The sequence below is a fragment of the Rhodamnia argentea genome, chromosome 10 (genome assembly GCF_020921035.1).
Source record: "Rhodamnia argentea isolate NSW1041297 chromosome 10, ASM2092103v1, whole genome shotgun sequence".
NCBI classification, from domain to species: Eukaryota; Viridiplantae; Streptophyta; class Magnoliopsida; order Myrtales; family Myrtaceae; genus Rhodamnia; species Rhodamnia argentea.
Window position 1 is genome coordinate 5,726,352 of NC_063159.1, and position 19,628 is coordinate 5,745,979.

The 19,628-nt window shown below is 42.1% G+C and overlaps 2 protein-coding genes across 3 annotated transcripts in view; both read right to left on the reverse strand.

Moving 5' to 3' along the window:
- Positions 1-19,628, reverse strand: part of LOC115731682 (solute carrier family 40 member 2-like) — a 29,538-nt gene that overhangs the window by 8,011 nt on the left and 1,899 nt on the right. Inside the window, exons 4-8 of one of the 2 annotated variants that reach the window (XM_048286021.1) lie at positions 19,118-19,570; positions 18,609-18,780; positions 18,382-18,519; positions 18,138-18,248; positions 17,644-18,026 (exon numbers count right to left, since the gene is read on the reverse strand). The exons of the other annotated variant lie outside the window; for it this stretch is intronic. Of the exons in view, the coding sequence (XP_048141978.1) occupies positions 17,862-18,026; positions 18,138-18,248; positions 18,382-18,519; positions 18,609-18,780; positions 19,118-19,570 (1,039 nt within the window). The 3' untranslated portion in view covers positions 17,644-17,861. Of the gene's footprint in view, positions 1-17,643; positions 18,027-18,137; positions 18,249-18,381; positions 18,520-18,608; positions 18,781-19,117; positions 19,571-19,628 lie in introns of those variants that run through there. 2 annotated transcript variants of the gene reach the window in all.
- Positions 140-3,508, reverse strand: LOC115730947 (solute carrier family 40 member 2-like). The gene is made up of 8 exons (XM_048286024.1): positions 3,283-3,508; positions 2,638-2,788; positions 2,306-2,502; positions 1,754-2,209; positions 1,245-1,416; positions 1,013-1,150; positions 572-682; positions 140-436 (listed from the first exon to the last, which is right to left on the reverse strand). The coding sequence occupies exons 1-8, from the start codon at positions 3,393-3,395 to the stop codon at positions 263-265; spliced, it is 1,512 nt and encodes a 503-aa protein (XP_048141981.1). The 5' UTR covers positions 3,396-3,508; the 3' UTR covers positions 140-262.

A 19,628-nucleotide genomic window follows, 5' to 3' on the forward strand; every position in this document is an offset into this window, starting at 1 on the left:
AAAGCACGTAAGAGGTAAGATGAACAGATGGATTTCGCAAATGTAAAATCAGCAGCCGGCATTCCTATAAACATACCGAGTCCCTGATTGTACTTCTCAATCCCGTTATCAAGATCCTGTTAGGACAGTCTGAATTGTTATCCTTTTCTATTTCACCCAGGATTGTCAGACATCATGGCATGAGCAGCTTGTCCTGGAGTATGATATCGTTCCGGAAATACAATGAGATTCTTGTCATGTCTTAGAAAAGAACTAATGAAGTTCACGCGGTCTGACTCTGGTGCGCATCCGAAGACCATATGATCGACCAACTTCCCAGCAAAATGAGCTTCTCAAAATGGATCAGGTGCTTGCGGACACGGTATACGTGTAAAGTATATAAGGATGCCGATAGGGTAACCGACAGAAACGACAACAAAATCAACTGCCAGAAATCCTGATGCAGAAGCCACAAATTAATAATTCAGTTAGATCGTAAATCGAAAGTTTGATGAACTTAAGGTAACTCCACACATGATATAAGTAGTGTATCACTCTTGTCATCATAGGAAGTAGAAGCAGGGGTGATCACCTTTGGATTTGAGATGATTATTCCCATACCATAAGCCATCATATACAAGAGGGACTGTAGAGAACTCTGAGCGCCTCCAACCACACACCGATCAGATTCTGGAACCTTATCCTGCCACAGATGAGAAACAGGATGGAACAGAAAGTGAATTTTGAGGTCTGAGAATTTGACAACCACCACGAGAAACAGTTTTCATGTAGAATGGCATTAAAATATCCAACCAAAAGTTTAAGCTAGTAAATAAGAATGAACCCATATGAAGAACCAACAGGGAGTCGAAGAATGAGGAAGAAGACAAACAGAAACCCCCTCACAAGATGAAATACTAAATGGTGAGCTAAACCTCAACCACACATGAATCAAGAATGTTTGTGAGATGTCTAGGGAAACGAGTGACCGGTGCTATTCTTTTGAGTTATTATTGAAACCGAAATAAAGAACCTGCATCTGTTGAATGACGGCTAAATCGAACATCCACAATCCAAGTCGAGATGCCGCCACTCCTCCCATCAGCATAGAGGCAGCTACTATGTTGTTTCGGACCCATTTTGACCCAACACACAGAAGCAGGAAAGTCCACTGCAATAGTTCCTCATAATGAAAGTTCAATTGTTTTTCGCTAGTCTATACAGCCAAAAAAGTCCTAAAACAAGATGATAGTTGAAAATTATACCTGGGACCAGCTGGACCAGAGCCCAGTTCGGATCGTGGAAATGCGAGACTGTAAGACTGGGTAAACCAGAGTGGCGGCAACGCCGATTGTTGCACTTATTCCGCGTGCTATTCCGATGACAAATGCAGGTATACCTTCCCACTCTAATGTAGCTGTCATCAAACTTCCGAAGCTGTAAATCCATACAACAATGCTGAATGGTCAGTGCATTCAAATCAGAGCAAGAAAGACTCTGAGACTGCCAAAATTTTGCACAGTTTCCAGACAATGCAGCAATGCAATAGTAACTGTCTAGCAGATAATACCAGAAACGACGTTACAATTAAGACAACCTTAGGTTTTGATGCATATGCAAGTTTCCACCTGATGATATATCAGGAATGCTCATCCTGTTTTTTTACCCTTTTACGAGGAAAGCAAAACGTCAATAGTAGAACATTACAGGTAAGTCCCATTAACTAGGGTGAAAGATATGAACTTTGAGGATTCATCAGTTTCCCGTGCGTTACCTGAGAACTGTAAAATACAACAAAGCTAGTGCGATTCCAGGAAGCACAACTTCTTGCTCAAAGTACACTCTCCAAGCACTGACTAGGGGCAGATTCGCGATTTTCTCACCGAGACTTCTCTTTTGGCTTTTTTCTGCATTTGCTGGATGATAATCATCTGGAACAGAAGAGCTCTCTGTCAGTTCAGCAGGAAAAGGTTTCTGGGTTCTTTGTCGATTTCGCTCAGCTAGAGCAGGGCTCCCCTTATATGCTGACATGAAAAGCCAGTACTCCAGCCAAACACTTATGGTGCTGAAAACTGCCAAAGTCATAGCAGATGCTTTTAGCGAACCAAAGCTGATTATGAAGCCTGAAACAACAGGGGCAAACAACTTGCAGATCAAATCAATCCGTCTTATGACCGAATTCATCTGGGTAAGGAGTTTAGGGGCTTGGCCTTCCGACATCACCACCACCCTGCAATTAGAGGCACATTAAAAGCAAATTTGAAAAGAACATGAAAAGAGAATAGTATGCCTTGGGGATGCAAGTACTTAAGCTCAAAGCTATTACCATTCTCTTTCAATCAAGATTGTTCCAGCAAGAGTGGAAAGCACGCCAACAGCTCCGGAAACATTGGTCACAAGGACGAGCAAGACAAAAGTTTCAACACTTGTGGACTTCAAATCTGGGTAAGCTAGCAAACCGAGAACCGTGCCTCCAGCAGCTATGAAAGAAAAGTTCTGTGTCACAAGCCAAAGCCGGAGAACCTGCAACAAATGTTTGCCCCTTCGTGAATGTAATATCACTCAATTATCATATTTAAATAAATGCACTTACGATAACATTGGGAATTAAAGTCCGATGTTTTCTGTAGTAGATAAAGGATTGTAGGTTCATCAGACCTTGATGTAACTCAGTTTATCCACCCACTTTCCAATTATCGGGCCGAACAAGGCAGTGGAGGCATTTTCCACCACTCCATAGACAGCGGCCAACAATAAAGAGTCTGGCCAAATGTTGATCATGTATAAGGCTACAGAGAAATCCCACATCCTGCAAGACAAGCAGACATGAAAGATGGAGAGGTATCAAGAGAGAAAATAACCTGAGAACAGAACTATTACTTTATTGAGAATCGCCGCACTTATATGGTCAAATTCAAGTAAAAGGCTGGATTGAAATTTAAATGGCCATAGGATCGATTTTCCTAGTGCACACATAAGACAAAGTTTTCACTGTTCGTTGATGAATTGGGGCAAATTGATGGTTTCACTAACAATCATGTACCAGTTATTCCAGTGACATAGTATATCAGGCATGGGGAGAGAAGGACGGACAAGTGATGACACCAACTGAGATGATCTGAACTGATGGAAAGGTTTCGAAATATCCGAAGTAGGAATGACACAGAAAGTAGTTACACTAGGATAGAACACTCCAAACCATTGCATATCCAAAATTAAGAGCAAGTCATCATATCCTGGGAGAGCATATTCAGAACGGCAACAGCAGTTTCAGATGAGTTGAACCAAAGTGAATTGCAGAACCTGGTACCCCATCTGGCCAAGAAGTAGCCCAAGTACAAGTAGTTGGTGAGGTGCGATGGGAAAGAAGGCTGTGGAGAAGATGCTTCATGGTCGGGGAGAGGCTCCCTTGTCATTTCTGCAGTAGTTTAAGTCACTTCTTCATTCTTAGCAAGCAACTCCTCCTCCTCCTCCTCCTCTTCCTCTTCTTCTACTTCTTCTTCTTCTTTGTACTCTTACTACAAAGATATCGTCTCTACAAGCCTTTGTTTGAAGTCTTAACGCACTTTGTTCCTCCCCTGTAAAGAAGAAGGACCTTAAGAAAAGCCAACCAAAGAGTTGCTTTTGAAAAGGTGATGGAGGCTGCATCCAGGGATGTGTGGTTGTATGCGGTAACTCCTCCCCTTGAATATTCCTTTTTTTGTCCTCAACACAACAGACATATACTAGTCATCCCTTCCCGCTGTTTGGATCTCTGTGAATCAAACAAGACCGATACTTCATAACACCACTCCGTTGGGAAAATTACCAAAAAAGTCCTAGATTATTGAAATTATTTCAATTCAGTCCTAGGTTTTTTTTTTTTTTTGCCAATTCAATTTTAAAATTTTTGCATTTGTGCTAATTAAGTCTATCCGACTAACTTTGGCTGGTTGATGCTGACGGAGATAGGATCTTTTGAAAAACTCATCCTTAATTAGATCTCATTTAAGTCCATCAGTAGGCAAGAGGATACTAGCATGATCTTCTCTTGCACCATAACATTACATTTTTAGCTACATGGACAGATTTGCCATGCCGATATCCATAGGCGATGCCTATGGCACACTATCTTTAATGGGGAAAACAAAAGAATGTTTTAGCTACTATAGAACGTGCTTCGTAAATGCCATAAGCCTCCTTTCTGACAATTGAACTTTTGGGACAAATAGCCTGTCCGATAAAAGTTTCGTCTCCTCACTCTGCTAGACTAGCGCTGATCGGCTCCTTAATCATCATTCATCATGGATTGATAAGGGCAGACTCTTCCCTCAGATGCCTTGGGTCGAGCCCTTTGTATGGCTGGTAATTAGCATCTCAATAAGCTAATATAGTTGCAGCTAAATTGTGATCATATCAGAGTCAATAAAACTGGTACATCATGACAAAGACATCCCTGAATTTTTGCATACTATGATTCAGCAACAACGCTTTTCCCCAAACGTCGTTATGTACATCATTTAACAAGCAACATTCCTCTATTCGCCAAGTTGGGTCTCAACATTTCGAGAAATCCTTTGGAAAAGAAGCTGGGAATGATTAACTTCTTTTGTTTCGATCCTTTCGACCTTTGCCCCTCACGAGGATTTTCTGTACCAGTTGACCATAGTCAATAGCTTCTCCATATGAACAAGGTGCTTCCGGACACGGTAGACCTGCCAGCAGTAGAGAATTGCAGCTAATGTTACCGCCAGAAATGATGCCAATGTCAATTTCCAGAAATCCTATAGCCAAAAAAAAAAAAAAAATTGAGTAACTGAAGCTCTAAATGGACTTTATTTGAGAAAAGAGAATAATTCCAAATGTGATGTGTTAAGATAATCTGCTTCAACAAATATCATCAATTATAAAACTAAATTAACCACCAAACAACTTTCTCTCTCTAGTGCGAGCGCGCACAATTGTTTAATAAGTTCCTTAGCATGCCCATCAACACTACCTTAGTCAGCAACAACTGACCCAACAATACTTAAAAGAGTGTCCTGGTTTGGATAATACAATAGCCAAAACTGTTGGTTATGCCTTAAGGATCATTCTTGGTCATTTTTTGTTTTGGTCTGTTAGCTGTTTGTTTTTGTTTTACTTAGTCAACAAGATAGTAGGAGTTTGTTGTTCGGTTCCTATTTTGTTGCTAGTTAGTGCAATTCAGTTTTTCTTTATTTTTTGAAAATGCTATGTACTCTTCTCGGAATTTTTTAGAGTGTGACAAGTGCATTTCCAGATTAATCTTCTCTTGTTCTTCTAAATTGAGAGCACATTCTCTGTAACAACGTAGAGCACATTACGTGCAACAAATTGGTATCAGAGCCCTATTGATCTTAAGGGACTTGTGAGAGAGTGCTAAATTCGAAGTAGAAAAAAAAAAGATGGAACAAACTAGTGTTCCCTCTTGCCTCATTCTCAACAATCACAGCTCCAATCTTCGATGGAGACAACTACCAGGCATGGGCAGTGAAGATGCAAGCTTTCATGGAGGGTGCGGATCTATGGGAAGTCTGTGGAAGAGGACTACGAAGTTCTTGATCTACCCAACAATCCAACTATCAATCAAATCGGGTACCATAAAGAGAGAGTAACCAGAAAAGCAAAGGCAAAATCTTGCTTGTTTTCTGCCGTCTCCTCGACCATATTTACTAGAATCATGAAAAAGGATTCAGCATGATATATGGAATTATTTGAAGGAAGAGTATGAAGGGTATGAGAGAGTGAAAGGGATGAAGGTGCTGAACTTGTTAAGGGAGTTTGAGAGGCAGCAAATGAAGGAGAATGAGTCTGTGAAAGAGTTTGTTGATAGGCTAGTTGATATAGCCAATAAGATAAGGGTCTTAGGGACGGATATAGATGATAAAAGGCTGGTTCAAAAGATTTTGGTTGCGGTGTTCGAAAGGTTTGAAGCAACCATTGCTTCTCTTGAGAACACTAAGGACATTTCGGACATTAAACTTGCTGAAGTCCTAAGTGCTCTACGTGCTCAAGAGCAAAGAAGGCTTATGAGGAAGAATGAGCCTATCGAAAGTGCTCTGCAAGCCAAGCCCGCATCTTCGAGAAAAGGGAAGAGGATGGAACCGGAATAGAAGACATGTTGAGGCCGGTCATAGTCATAGCCAAGGAGGTTCAAGTAGTGGTGGACACGATAGGAAGTGGAATGCAGTTCCATGCAAGCATTGCGGAAAGAGAAACCACCCTCATTTCAAGTGTTGGAAGAGACCAGATGTGAAGTGTAGGAGGTGTCACAAAATGGGCCATGTTGAGGCCATTTGCGGGGAAAAGCATCGGCAACAACAAGCTAAAGGTCAAACTGCAGTAGCTAGTGAAGTGGAGCACCTGTTTGTTGCCTCCTGCTTCATCTCAAATGCATCTAGAGATGGATGGCTCGTGGACGGTGGATGCACCAACCATATGACGGGTAATGAAGGATTATTTAGCAATTTAGACAAATCTGTGAAGTCTAAAGTCGGGATTGGTAATGGAGAATGCATAGAAGTAGAAGGCGGAGGTGATGTAGTGCTTGAAGGTCCTGGTGGTGTTAAGCTTATCATAGAGGTTTTGTTTGTGCCAAAGATAGATCAGAACCCGCCGAGTGTGGGTCAGTTAGTAGAGAAGGGGTTGAAGGTCGTGTTTGAGAAGAGTGAGTGTGCCATAGGAGATGAGAATGGTCACATTTTTTTTAGGATTCCTATGAGGAACAAGTGTTTTACATTTGATCCAGTTGATGAGAATTATGAAGTCATGAAAAGTATACAAGATGAGGAAGAGTTATGGCATAGAAGACTGGGTCATTTCCATAGCAAGGGGCTGCAATACTTGCAGCAAAATGAAATGGCAGTGGGCCTACCTATGTTGCAAAAGGAAGTAACTCGGTGTAGAGCATGTTTACAAGGCAAGCAAGTGAGGATTCCTTTCAAAAGGTCAAATTGGAGGGCCAGTGAGAAGCTGCAACTAATTCACACTGATGTGTGTGGTCCAATGCCAGAGGAATCACCGAATGGCAGCAAATACCTCATCACTTTCATAGATGACTGCACTAGAATGTGTTGGGTGTACTTCATAAAGACTAAGGCTGAAGTTAATGAGATTTTTTTGAGGTTCAAAAGAGAAGTGGAGAAGGAGAGTGGCTGCAATATCAAGACAATTAGATCGGACAATGGAGGAGAATACACCTCGGGCGGTTTCAATGTTGTATGTGATAATGCGGGGATCAAGCACCAACTCACTGTGCCATACACTCCACAGCAAAATGAAGTGAGTGAAAGGAAGAACAGGAGTATCATGGAGATGGCTAGATGTATGCTACATGAGAAAGAACTCCTTAAGAAGTTCTGGGCTGAGGTCGCCAACACTGCAGTCTTTCTTCTGAACAGATTGCCCACTAAAGCTCTCAACAAGCAGACACCATTTGAAGCATGGCATGGTTACAAGCCTAAGGTGAGCAACCCGAAAGTGTTTGGTTGCATTTGCTATTCATTGATTCCTTTCGTTAAGAGAGTTAAGCTTGATCCAAGAGGAAAAGCATGTATCTTTGTGGGATATAGTTTGCAATCTAAGGCTTATAGAGTTTATAATCCTGCTAGCAACCAGGTTGTGATGTGTAGAGATGTGAGTTTTATGGAAGATAAGAAGTGGGACTGGTACGTAGAAGGTGGCAAGGCTGAAGAGGAGGTAGTGCAATTGCAGGTTGAACCAAATGAAGTGGAAGTCGAGGATCTAATTGATCATGTTCCTGTGAGAGACACTAGATCTCTTGCTGAAATTTATGAGAGATGCAATATAGCTATGATTGAACCAGCTAGCTATAAGGAAGCAAGTGAAGATGTGAAATGGTGTGCTGCAATGGAAGAAGAAATCAGAATGATTGAGAAAAACTAGACATGGGATCCGGTTGAGAGGCCCGGAAACGGAAAGGTGATTGGAGTAAAGTGGGTATTCGGGACAAAGTTGAATCCCGATGGCTCAATACATAAGCACAAAGCAAGACTTGTTGTGAAAGGCTATGCGCGGGTATGGGGAGTAGACTATTCTGAGACCTTTGCTCCGAGTGGCAAGGTTAGATACCATAAGGATTGCTGCTGGCTACTTTGCACAAAAGGGCTGGAAAGTATTTCAGTTGGATGTGAAGTCGGCTTTCCGAATGGAGAGCTAGTGGAGGAGATATATGTTGAGCAGCCTGATGGCTTTGTAGTGAGAGACAAGGAAGATCATGTGTATAAGTTGAGAAAAGCCTTGTATGGGTTGAAGCAGGCTCCAAGAGCTTGGTATAGTAAGATTGATAAGCATCTGCGGGAACTTGGGTTTAAAAGAAGTTTGAGTGAAGTGACCCTATATGTGAAGAAATGTATGGAAGGTGTAGCTATTGTCTCTCTTTATGTTGATGATCTTTTGGTCATTGGTGATTGCGAAGAGCAAATTGCAGAACTGAAGAGAGGACTGATGAAGCGATTTGAAATGACTGATCTTGGACTAATGTCCTTCTTTCCGGGAATGGAGGTGCAGCAGAGGAAAGGCGAGGTATTCATCCGTTAAAGGAAATACCTAAGAGAGATCTTAAAGAGATTTGAGATGGAGGAATGTAGAAGTGTGAACACTCCTATGAATCTAAAGGAGAAGCTGCAGAAGACCGAAGGAGCCGAGCCTGCTGATGAAGGAGTATACATGAGTTTAGTTGGTTGCTTGATGTATCTAAGCGCAACAAGACCGGATATCTTGTATGGGAGGTGTGCTTTCAAGATTCCTAAGTTGTGCTGGTGAAGAACACTTGGTAGCCGCAAAAAGAGTGATTAGATACTTGAAAGGCACTCGGTCATTTGGTGTCAAGTTTACTAAAGTGGACAATTGCAGGTTGCAAGGCTTTCTTTGATAGTGATTGGGCTGGTTCGATCGAGGATATGAGGAGTACAAGTGGTTTTTTGTTTTACTTTGGGATCTGGATGTTTCACCCGGAGCTCAAAGAAGCAAGAAGTGGTTGCTCGCTCTCTGCACGCTGAGTTTCTAGCAGCCTCTGCAGCAGCCAATCATGCAATATGGTTGAGAAAGCCGATGCGGGATCCGGAAATAGAAGTTGAAGGACCAACCGAGATACTTGTGGACAACCAAGCTGCACTAGCCATATCTCAAAATCCTGTCTTTCACGGGAGAACCAAGCATTTCAAGATCAAGTTCTACTATTTGAGGGAAGTGCAACAAGAAGGTGAAGTGAAGCTACTCTATTGCAAGACGGAAGATCGGGTGGCTGATGTGTTTACTAAGCCACCGCAAGCAAGCAGACTTGAGTTACTGAAGAAGAAGGCTGGAATGTGTTCTGCTCCTTAAGCCAAAGAGGAGTATGTTGGTTATGCCTTAAGGATCATTCTTGGTCATTTTTTGTTTTGGTCTGTTAGCTGTTTGTTTTTGTTTTACTTAGTCAACAAGATAGTAGGAGTTTGTTGTTCAGTTCCTATTTTGTTGCTAGTTAGTGCAATTCAGTTTTTCTTTATTTTTTGAAAATGCTATGTACTCTTCTCGGAATTTTTTAGAGTGTGACAAGTGCATTTTCAGATTAATCTTCTCTTGTTCTTCTAAATTGAGAGCACATTCTCTGTAACAACAGAGAGCACATTCTGTGCAACAAAAACGTGATTTACCTGCGGATCGGATATTATTATCACCATGATGCTGGACATCAAGTCCAGAGCAGACCGAAGAGAGTTCTGAGCTCCTCCAACAGCGCCACGGTCACATTCAGGAACATTGTCCTATCCAGAGTTAAGAAAAATGCTGAGCATGCCAGCTCGGTGTATTACTCATGGCAGAAAATGTTCCCACTTCCTTAGAGGGATTCAGCTAGATTGATGCATGGTATCCTCACCTGCATCAGCTGTGTCACAGACAAGTCGAACATCCACAATCCTAATCGAGATGCTGCCACACCCCCCATCAACATGGACACCGACAAATGCTTGTTTTGAACCCAGATTGAGGCCACGCACACGATTAGGAAGGTCCACTGTGTCATCATGATCATGCAATATCAGACAATTTAACTGTGTGGCTGAACCTAAATCAGAAGTTGAAATGCCAAGCTGAAAGTTCCGCAAGTACCTGGCACCAAATAGACCAAAGTCCAGTACGAAGTGTCGAAATGCGAGAATGCAAGAAGCGGTATAAACGAGTTTCTGCAATTCCAAATGCCGATAACATAATCAGGTATTCCTTCCCATTTCAGATCCGCCGTCATTAAAGTCCCAAAACTGCACTACGAAAGTTAACAAGATGCCAACACTTAATACGGGAACTCGAGCCACAACCAAAAGGAATCAATCAACCATGATCTCAAAGCCAGAGAAAAAATCGGAACATGTCAAGCTAACCAAGCTAAGCACATTACTCAGTTTGGCCTAGTAATATATTCATATCCGGTCTTCCAAAGTGGATTCTACATGCGACACAATTTGTTCTAAAAGCTAAACCAACTTAACAAGTTGAAAATCATCTCGCACATACAATCGACAATCGCCAGCACAATTTCCAAATTGCAGACTTTGAACATGTCACCTGAGAACTGTAAAATACAACAAGGCAAGAGCTACGCCAGGCAGTACCAACTCCTGCCTTACATATGCCCTCCATGAAAACATGAAAGCACTATTCATTACTTGATTCATTTTCCTCGTCATCAAGCTCTTTTCTTCCGTCCCATGAACACTTGCCTCATCATGAAGCATCCCACTATCTAATGTAGATACTCTGCCTTCGGTGCCATCTGAAGGAATCTGCTGTCTTCTCCTCCGGTTGCTCTCTCTCAGTGCAGGGATGCCACTGTATACGGAACTCATAAGCCAACACTCTGACCAAGCAGATGCAAAATTCCAAAGTGCAAAAGCCACAGCAGAAGCCTTCAGCGATGCGAAGCTGACAAAGAAGCCCGACACTGCTGGAGCAAATAGTTTGCAGATTAGGTCGATGCTTCTGATGACTGAGTTCATCTCTGTTAAATTTCCGGTGGATGCCCTTCTGATGTCACAACCACCCTGCAATCTGTCTTTCATCAGGTTTCTTAGAAGAGAATTTTTGCGTTTTATGGTTACGAGCAAACCATTTATGGTATACTTGCTACATGAGGGAACAATGCCCTTCTGATATCACAACCACCCTGCAAACTGTCTTTCATCAGGTTTCTTAGATGAGAATTTTTGCATTTTATGGTTACGAGCATTTTAGGGTTACACCAGGCTTGCTACTTGCTACATGAAGGAACAGGAAAGCTGTAAATTTTTAATTTCCAGAGTCATGACCCCTCAACCACATTCAACGGAACTTTTGATGGTATGATAAAAAAAAAACCTTGTTTAGAACTCAAAAATTTCTCATTAACAATTAGATAGAATCACCATTCCCTTTCAATTAGGATGGAACCGGCAAGAGCAGACAGAACACCAACGGCTCAAGAGAAGCATATTAATATAACTAGAGAGATAAAGGCCACGAAGTTTGTCGACTTCAAATTTGAGTGAAAGAGCAGCTCCATCACCATTCCCCCAGCGATCAAAAAAGAGAAGTTCTAAACAAGGATTCTACATGCACAGAGCAGGTGAAAACATGGATATCTTAAACGACGCTGATCGAGTTCTCCAGGTTATTTGTTAGATGTGAGAGATGTTAGTTGTAAGAGATGTCAGTATATGGCCAAGGCTCATCGTAAATGCTAATGAGACGATCTACCGGCAGAATATGGAGCAGCAGGAATGTTGAATGTTGATTCCTCCGTTATATTCAAGACAAAGGAGAACCAAAAAAGAAGATTCCTAACAACACAAGTTCCTCCAAGGCACAGCAGACAAACGAGACAACACTGCAGTAAATCGCACTAACATTTGCAAAAATATGACAGCACCCACACAGGAAACTCAAAGTAGTTTTATAACCTAAATATACCGATCACACCTATTTGAGTAATGCTATTGGTCAGCGAAACACAAACATCCGTGCATGCCACTGCACGCACGCAAGTAGAGTATACGTGTGTGCCCGCACGTGCCATAGCATGCTTACCAACGTGTGCAAACGGACCAATATAGCCATCATTGCCCCCCAGCCCGCGAAGATAAAGGAGGAGAAGAACAATCGCCAGTTGAAAAAAGGAGGGCATTGAGATTCACTAAAAAGTAAGAAGACATGCATTAAAGAAGCTGCCTGCTCGAGAAAGCACATAGCACAGAGCCCTCCTAGCTGATTCATATATATATATACACACACACACCACAGTATTCTGTATGATGCATTTTACAAGCTTGACATGCAATGGGAGGATTAACTGTTAATCCCAAAAAAATCACTTTTTTCCGAAAAAAACTTTATAGCAGCTCGACTAGGTGAGCGCACAATTGATATCATCATGGAGAAGCAATGGTACTTTTGGAAAGTGCACATATAAAATAAACACACATTATCAATGGAGTGTTGATTGAGTTGGTGAGATTTCTTGGCTTTAGACAGTTAAACCGGTAAGGAGGTCCCAGGTTCGAATCTCCCCGGCCTCCATCTTGGGGGTTTATCCAGTGGCATTGGTCTTGTACCCCACCACTTCGAAGATTTAATCCATTGCACATGAGAAATCTTGATTATCGAAAAAAAAAAAAAAGCCAAACGCGCATTCATGCATGGCATCAACTACATTAATTAATTAAAAGTCTAGGACAATTCTTGAAAAGTGTCTCAATTTGATCCAAACTGACGTTAGTTGGTTCGCCGGGGGTTTGCCGCAGCAATCACCCGCTCCCGACAACTTCCTGACCGTCGTACGTGTCATCAAGATGGCCAATCAGACCTCCCTCCTAGATGAGCTGTCGGTGACCTATTGGGAGTGGGATTCGAATCTTCGTGCACTCGGCTGTACTTGATAAACACCCGTATGCGGAAGAACAGGAAAATTGAGCTTCCGGAAGGAGACGCTTCTCTACTTCTTCTTCTTCTTTCCACGGAACAAAGATTCACACGCAGAGGCGTCTCGCGCATACTTCAGGCATTCAAAGATTCCTTCCGCGCGAGGCCGATGGGGAGCAAATCGGGTGAACCGAGCGCCGCGATGTCAGGCACCGAAGACGGTGAGACACCGCAGAAGCCCATCCAGTCGCTGCCCTTCGCCCCGCCGGCCACGGACGTCGAGAGGCAGGCTCCGGCGGGGTCGGGGCTGGGGGTTTCCGCGATCGTGAGGCGGTGGAGGAGGCACGATCTGATCTGGAAGGGGTCCCTGGTACTCCGGGGGCTGGCCTTGCTGTTCTCGCTGCTTGCGTTCATAATCATGGGCACGGCGACTGGAAGGACTTCGACAAGTACGAGGAATTCAGGTTTGAGTCCGATGTCTCTCTCTCTCCAGGAATTCAAGTACGAGGATGTGGAGTATTTGGTGTTCTGTCGAGCGCACCAGTCCTAAATCCTAGAAGTGCAAATGAACTGTTAAACTTGGCCATCAAACGTTTCGGTTGTATTATAATCATTCAAAGGATTTGCAGCATTTGAATGATCAATTCAAAAGAATTTAGGACTGCACTGAGTACAGAAATTTTAGGATTGCGGTGCACTTTTTTCACTGGATTCAGAAATTTTTAGTATTGAACTGGAGATTTGCGCACAGATATCTGTTGGCGATATCGATCCTGGCTGCTCTTTACACGAGCGCAAGCATTGCGGCACGTCCACCAGATTTCTACTGGGCAGGAGCTGTTTCAGCGCCAGACGTCGGCTCTGATCGACTTCTTCGTCGACCAGGTGGGTAATCTGTCTCTGTTACGCTTTTAGTTCGTGTTCCAGACATCTACTTTCTTTGCTGTCTGAACGTGGCAAAGACAAAAGGCTCGTCCTTTCATCCCAGGTCATTTTCCTGAACAGTGTCCTATTAAAAGCTCATGCTTTACTTGGAATGGCAGATTTTCTGAAATGTTCATATAAAGAGAGAGTGAAGAGGAACAGAATATTTTTTCCATTGACTCTTCGTTTGCCTTTCTGGGCGATGAAGTTTTCGATGTGTAGAGAAGAATCACTTTGAAATTCATCGATTGCTCATCGTTATGCTATTGACTCTTCGTGTCTCTTTTTAGGGCCAACTATCCTTTTTCAAGTCAACGTGACAAAGTGCCCTTTCTTCTGTTCAAAAGTTTTCAATTCAGCCTGAGTTGCATCATTGCCGGTATGCGAGAACAGGGGACCCAATTCCATCGGTAAAAGCGAGACCCATTTTCGTTGGATAATAGATGTTGCGCGAAACAAGCGATAGAACAATAAATAGATAGAACAAGAAAATAAATCGAATACCGGATATACGTGATTCGGGCGTAGAGACCTACATCCACGGGGAGAGAGCAGTAACGAATTCCACTATAGAACGAGCGATACACGGAGATTACAAATCAAACTCGAGTAATTCAAACACTCTCAGTATTTTTCAGCCCCAATTACATTTAAGAACGCACACAGTATTTATCCCTCAATTCCTAGCGAAATAATCTCTCAACCTCGCAAAGGAATTAAAACAAATCTAACCTCAAGATTTAATCAGCGTCGACACTTAAATTCTTGATATAATTCCGCGGAATAAACCACATCAACAAGCACTCGATAAATGGTGCTTCAAGAACTCTGCATCAACTTCAGCACACCAAGCACACACGAAATCGATGCTTCAAGGCCACGCTAGTCTTCGTCCTCTGACTTATATTATGCATATATGTATTAGTAGAAATTCCACTGCAGGGTCCTCCTCAGAGTTGACTTCTACGTAGAGGAATCAACGGTCCAAGATTGGACTGATCACTTTTTTCTCTTTTTTTTTCTCTTTGCCGACTTCAATAAGGAGGTCTCCAAGATATCGCCCAACAGAAGGTACCGTTTCCAGAACATGCAGTCCCGATTGAAGGGGTTTCGGGATTGTTAAAACGCAACGGAATATAATTCTAAACCGAAACCCTAGATAAGATCTATGCGTATATTGAAATCAATAGGAGTTCAAGATGTACCTTTTGCAGATCGAAGATAAAATTGATGATCGATTGTAACTGGATTAGCGCTCCAAGTGTTGCGCCTCTCTTGGTATCCACCAGGGGTGTGCAACCGGACCGGGTTTACCCGGAACCCGGATCGGCCCACCCGAAAAACAGGGTCGGGAATCGGTTCTTGCTCAAACCGGTCCGGGTTTCGGTTCCAATTTTTGGGAACCGGTTGAAACCGGTCCGGTTCCCGGTTCTAGGTGAAGACCCACCCGGACCGGTTTTAGAACCGGTTTTTAGTTACTTAAAAAAAAAAAAAGAAACCTTAATGTAGTGTTCAAATAACTATGATTTTGGTTTTATGCTCGTGGTGTTTGAGTTTTTCTGGTGCTGGTTCATGTGCGCTTAATGTGGTGTCTTTTAGCATATTATTTGGATCGTACAATTTCAGTTCTTTTTTAATGGGTATAATGAAAATTGAAGTGTGATAGAAAGACTTGCACTATGTTAATTCAGCGTTACGGAGGATCATTGTTGCTTTTGGTGGATTGCAAATTTTATTTTTTATATTAGGGTTTGTTGCTTTTGGTGAATCATACTATTATTTATTATTATTTTTTGGATTGTTGCTTTTGGTGTATTATAATTTTTGTTGCTCATTTCATCAATGCTCATATTATTTTCATAAAAAAAAAAAAAAAAAACAGGTTCTCGGGTAGACCCCGAAACCGGACCGAAAAATAGGGTCTGTTCCAAAACAGGTTCCAAGACAAACAGGGTCGGTTCTCGGTTCCAAAAACTAGGAACCGGTTATAACGAGATCGGTTTCGGGGTCTAGGTCCGGACCCGGCCCACCCAGCCCATGCTCACCCCTAGTATCCACACACATGAACCGAAGTCTCCAACGATCTAAGTGCTAGCTTATAGATATTGGAGCTCCTCTTGCTTGATTGCTTTCATCTTCGAGACTCTCTCAAAGATCTAAGAACAAAGAACGATTCTCTGTATTTCCTTTCTTTTTCTCCTTCGAAATAAGACTCTTTTATTCTCATAAGCCTCTCTAGGGTTTTCCTCTGTCTATAAATATAGCCTCAATATTTACGCGTAACAAAGAAGTGGGGCCGAGCAATTCGGGTCTGTCAAACCGTCTATCTTCAATCGTGCATACAATCGTTATCTTACAACATGCACGATTACATAGATATTTAGAATATGAGAATAAATTAAAATTTACTTCTTAAGTAGATCAAGGCGCAGAGAAAATATGAACTCGGTTCACTTTTGTGTGCGACATTGTAGGTTCACTAAACATTAGAAGTGTGCTCAAAACTCTTTTGGGCCCATAAGTCATAAGCGGTCTCTAGCAACATATTATGACTACCTAAGTATGGTGAAGGTCGTTTTTCGATACAACCTAATCCACAACTAATGTTAGAGCATCAACTTTAATTAGTTCCTAGGGCGGGCTGCTAACACCGATGTCCGGGAATATTCAAATTGGGACTTTCTTGATCTTTATCTTTTTCTTCAATTATGTTTTCACGTTAAAGTCTTCCATCTTAGATTCTCAACTAGAGAATTATCAAAGCTAATTCTCACCCAGCAAACAATTTCCTTATTCATTTATTTATCGTTGCAATTTTATATTTTCGCTTCGGGCTCAACTCGAGACATATTTTAACAATAAGATCACATAGAGTTTCCAAGTTCTGTCTTAATCATTGGGCATCCCAATCATTTTGCTGGCAGAAAACATACTCTTTGTATGGTCCTCATTTGGAAAAAGAATTTGGACTTTTTGTTTTGGGTTATAGCAATCACTTGCCGGAGTACCTGGGATGGCGTTGACGAAAAAAGATCGAGAGCTTGGCCATATGTTCCCAGTAGAGAATTTCAGTCTTAAACCATGATCTCATCTGATAGCTTGGTCTTCAACCTGGCAGTTTCTACGCGATACTGGAATAGGGGATCGTGCATTTTTTATTGTTCGTCTTGATCATTTTGCCTTCTCATATAATTCGATTATTGCACTTTTAACCTCGACAACGGTCTCACAATTCACATGCCCACATGTTCACCTCTCTATGGAGACTGTCTATATCAATCTGGGTGATGATATTGTTTTGATGTATTGAATGGGATTCAATTATCTTGGGTAGCAATAGGTTGTGGCATACCTCCGGATATCAGCAGCATCTACAGCAGTGCCCATGACCAACAGGATGAGAGGTAATGTGGATAATCTGTTTACAGACTGCATAGCAGCTTCGATAAGCATGGCCTTCTTTGCCTTCCTCGCATTGGCTTTGTCCGCGCTTATATCCGGATACAAACTCTCGTCCCAATCCTACATTTAGTTTTGAGTTCGTTCCGCTCACATGTTCATTTTTTGTGCTGTTGTTATACCTTCATTCTTTACATGCACGATGTTTAATCATGTCTTGTAAATTCTGATGGTTTCGTCAAAGGAGTGCTGTACGGCTTGCCTCTGTATTCCAGTTTTGGGTGTTTCAATAGGTAAAATTGTACGACGAAGACATGTTAACATGTGGTCACTCTCTCTCCAGTTCTCCGACTATGATGAATAGATTCTATCTGACTTTTCATAAACCAAATCAAAGACACATGCGAAACTGTCTCTTTGCAGAAGGAGATGACACAAGAAGTTGAATGACCATGAGGATTTTGCAAATGTAGAAGCAGCATTTTCATGTTGCTAACACATACTGAAACACAGTCCCAGTTTTCATCTCTCAATCCTATTTAAATTTATTAGGACAGCTGAAATTGCTATATTTACAGAGGATTGTCGCCTGCGATCCAGCTCTAATAAGGTTCTTGGAGAAAATCCTCAAACAGCACAAACTATATAACAGAAGCTCCCGCGCTTCAGCTCCGACCAGCATCTGAAGAAGGTCTCATCAACAAACTGCCCAGGAGAGCGATCTTTTCAAAATGAATGAGATGCTTGCGGACGCGATAAACATGTAAAGTATACAAGATCACCGAAATTGTAACTGCCAGAAAAGATAACAGCATCAACTTCCAGAAGTCCTGATGCAAGAACAACAATTTGAGAAGTTGGATTCTGAAGCAAAAGATCCTCATATTTAAGAGGGAGGGAAAAATAGTTCTCCATTTAATTGCAGCAGCACCAGGAATCACCTGTGGTTTCGAGATGAATATTCCCATAACATAAGCCATCAGATCCAGAAAGGACTGGAGTGAATTCTGAACGCCTCCAACGACGCACCGGTCAGATTCTGGTACCTCATCCTGCCAAAGCCAACTAAAGAAATGAGAAAAGAGAAACAAAAGTAGTCTTCTGTTCAAGCAATGAACAGCTGCTCCATCTGTCTATGTTCGGGAAATAACGGATCTACAATCATGCTTGTGATATGTAAATAACCTGCATCTGTTGAATAACAGCTAAATCGAACATCCACAGTCCCAGTCGAGATGTCGCCACTCCTGCCATCAGCATGTAGGCAGCTACTAAGCCGTTCTGAACCCATATTGAGCCGACACATAGAAACAGGAAGATCCACTGCAATATATTTTAATTATCTATCCATGTAATGCTTGTCAAATTTACAGACAAAAAATCCCTGCAAAGTTGGAACTGGAGAACCATACTTGGGACCAAACAGACCAGAGCCCTGTTCTTAGTGTAGAAATCCGGGATTGTAAGACTGGATACACCAGAGTGGCTGCAATGCCAATTGTTGCACTTATGCTGCGTGCTATTCCGATGACAAATGCAGGTACACCTTCCCACTCCAATGTAGCGGTCATCAAACTTCCGAAGCTGTAGAGTTTGAAACCAAAACAATAAAATTCTTCTACTTGTAAATGCAATGAATTAGAGCAACAAATTCACACTGCCTTGATGATTGAGAAGCAGCGACAAATGCCGTCTCATAGATAGTACGAGAAAATGGTAATGGCATTAAGACAACTCAAATTTGATGCAAGCACAAATCTGTCGTACACGTACTTCACAATTGTCCGCTCTACTTTTAACTCAGCCGAAGAAAAATGAACCTTTGAGGGCAGATCAGTCTTTTTCCTGGAGTGGAATATGCATGTTCTGGGACTAGTTCTAGATATATAATTGCAGAGTGAAGTAATTTCTAGTACATCACCTGAGGACTGTAAAGTACAGCAAAGCTAGTGATACTCCAGGAAGCACAACTTCCTGCTCTAGGTACACTTTCCAAGCACCAATGAAGGGAACCTTTGAAATTTTCTCCCTGAGATTCTGCTTTTGGCTGCTTTCTGCTGATCCAGGATCTCCATTTTGAATGAGTGAGCTCTCCAACAGATCAACCGGAGAAGGTCTCGAGGTTCTTCTCAGGTTTCTCTCAACAAGAGCTGGAATCCCCTTATATACAGACATGAAAAACCAGTACTCCAGCCAAACACATGTTGTGTTCAAGACGGCTAAAGTCATAGCAGATACCCTTAGCGAAACAAAGCTGATTATGAATCCGGAAACAACCGGAGCAAATAATTTGCAGATCAGATCGATCCTTCTGATGACCGAGTTCATCTGGGTCAAAAGTGCCGGAAGTTGGCCTTCTGACATCACTACCACCCTGCAATTAGAGGCATAATTATGAGGCAAAATAAATTGAAAAAAAATTTTGTAGCAAA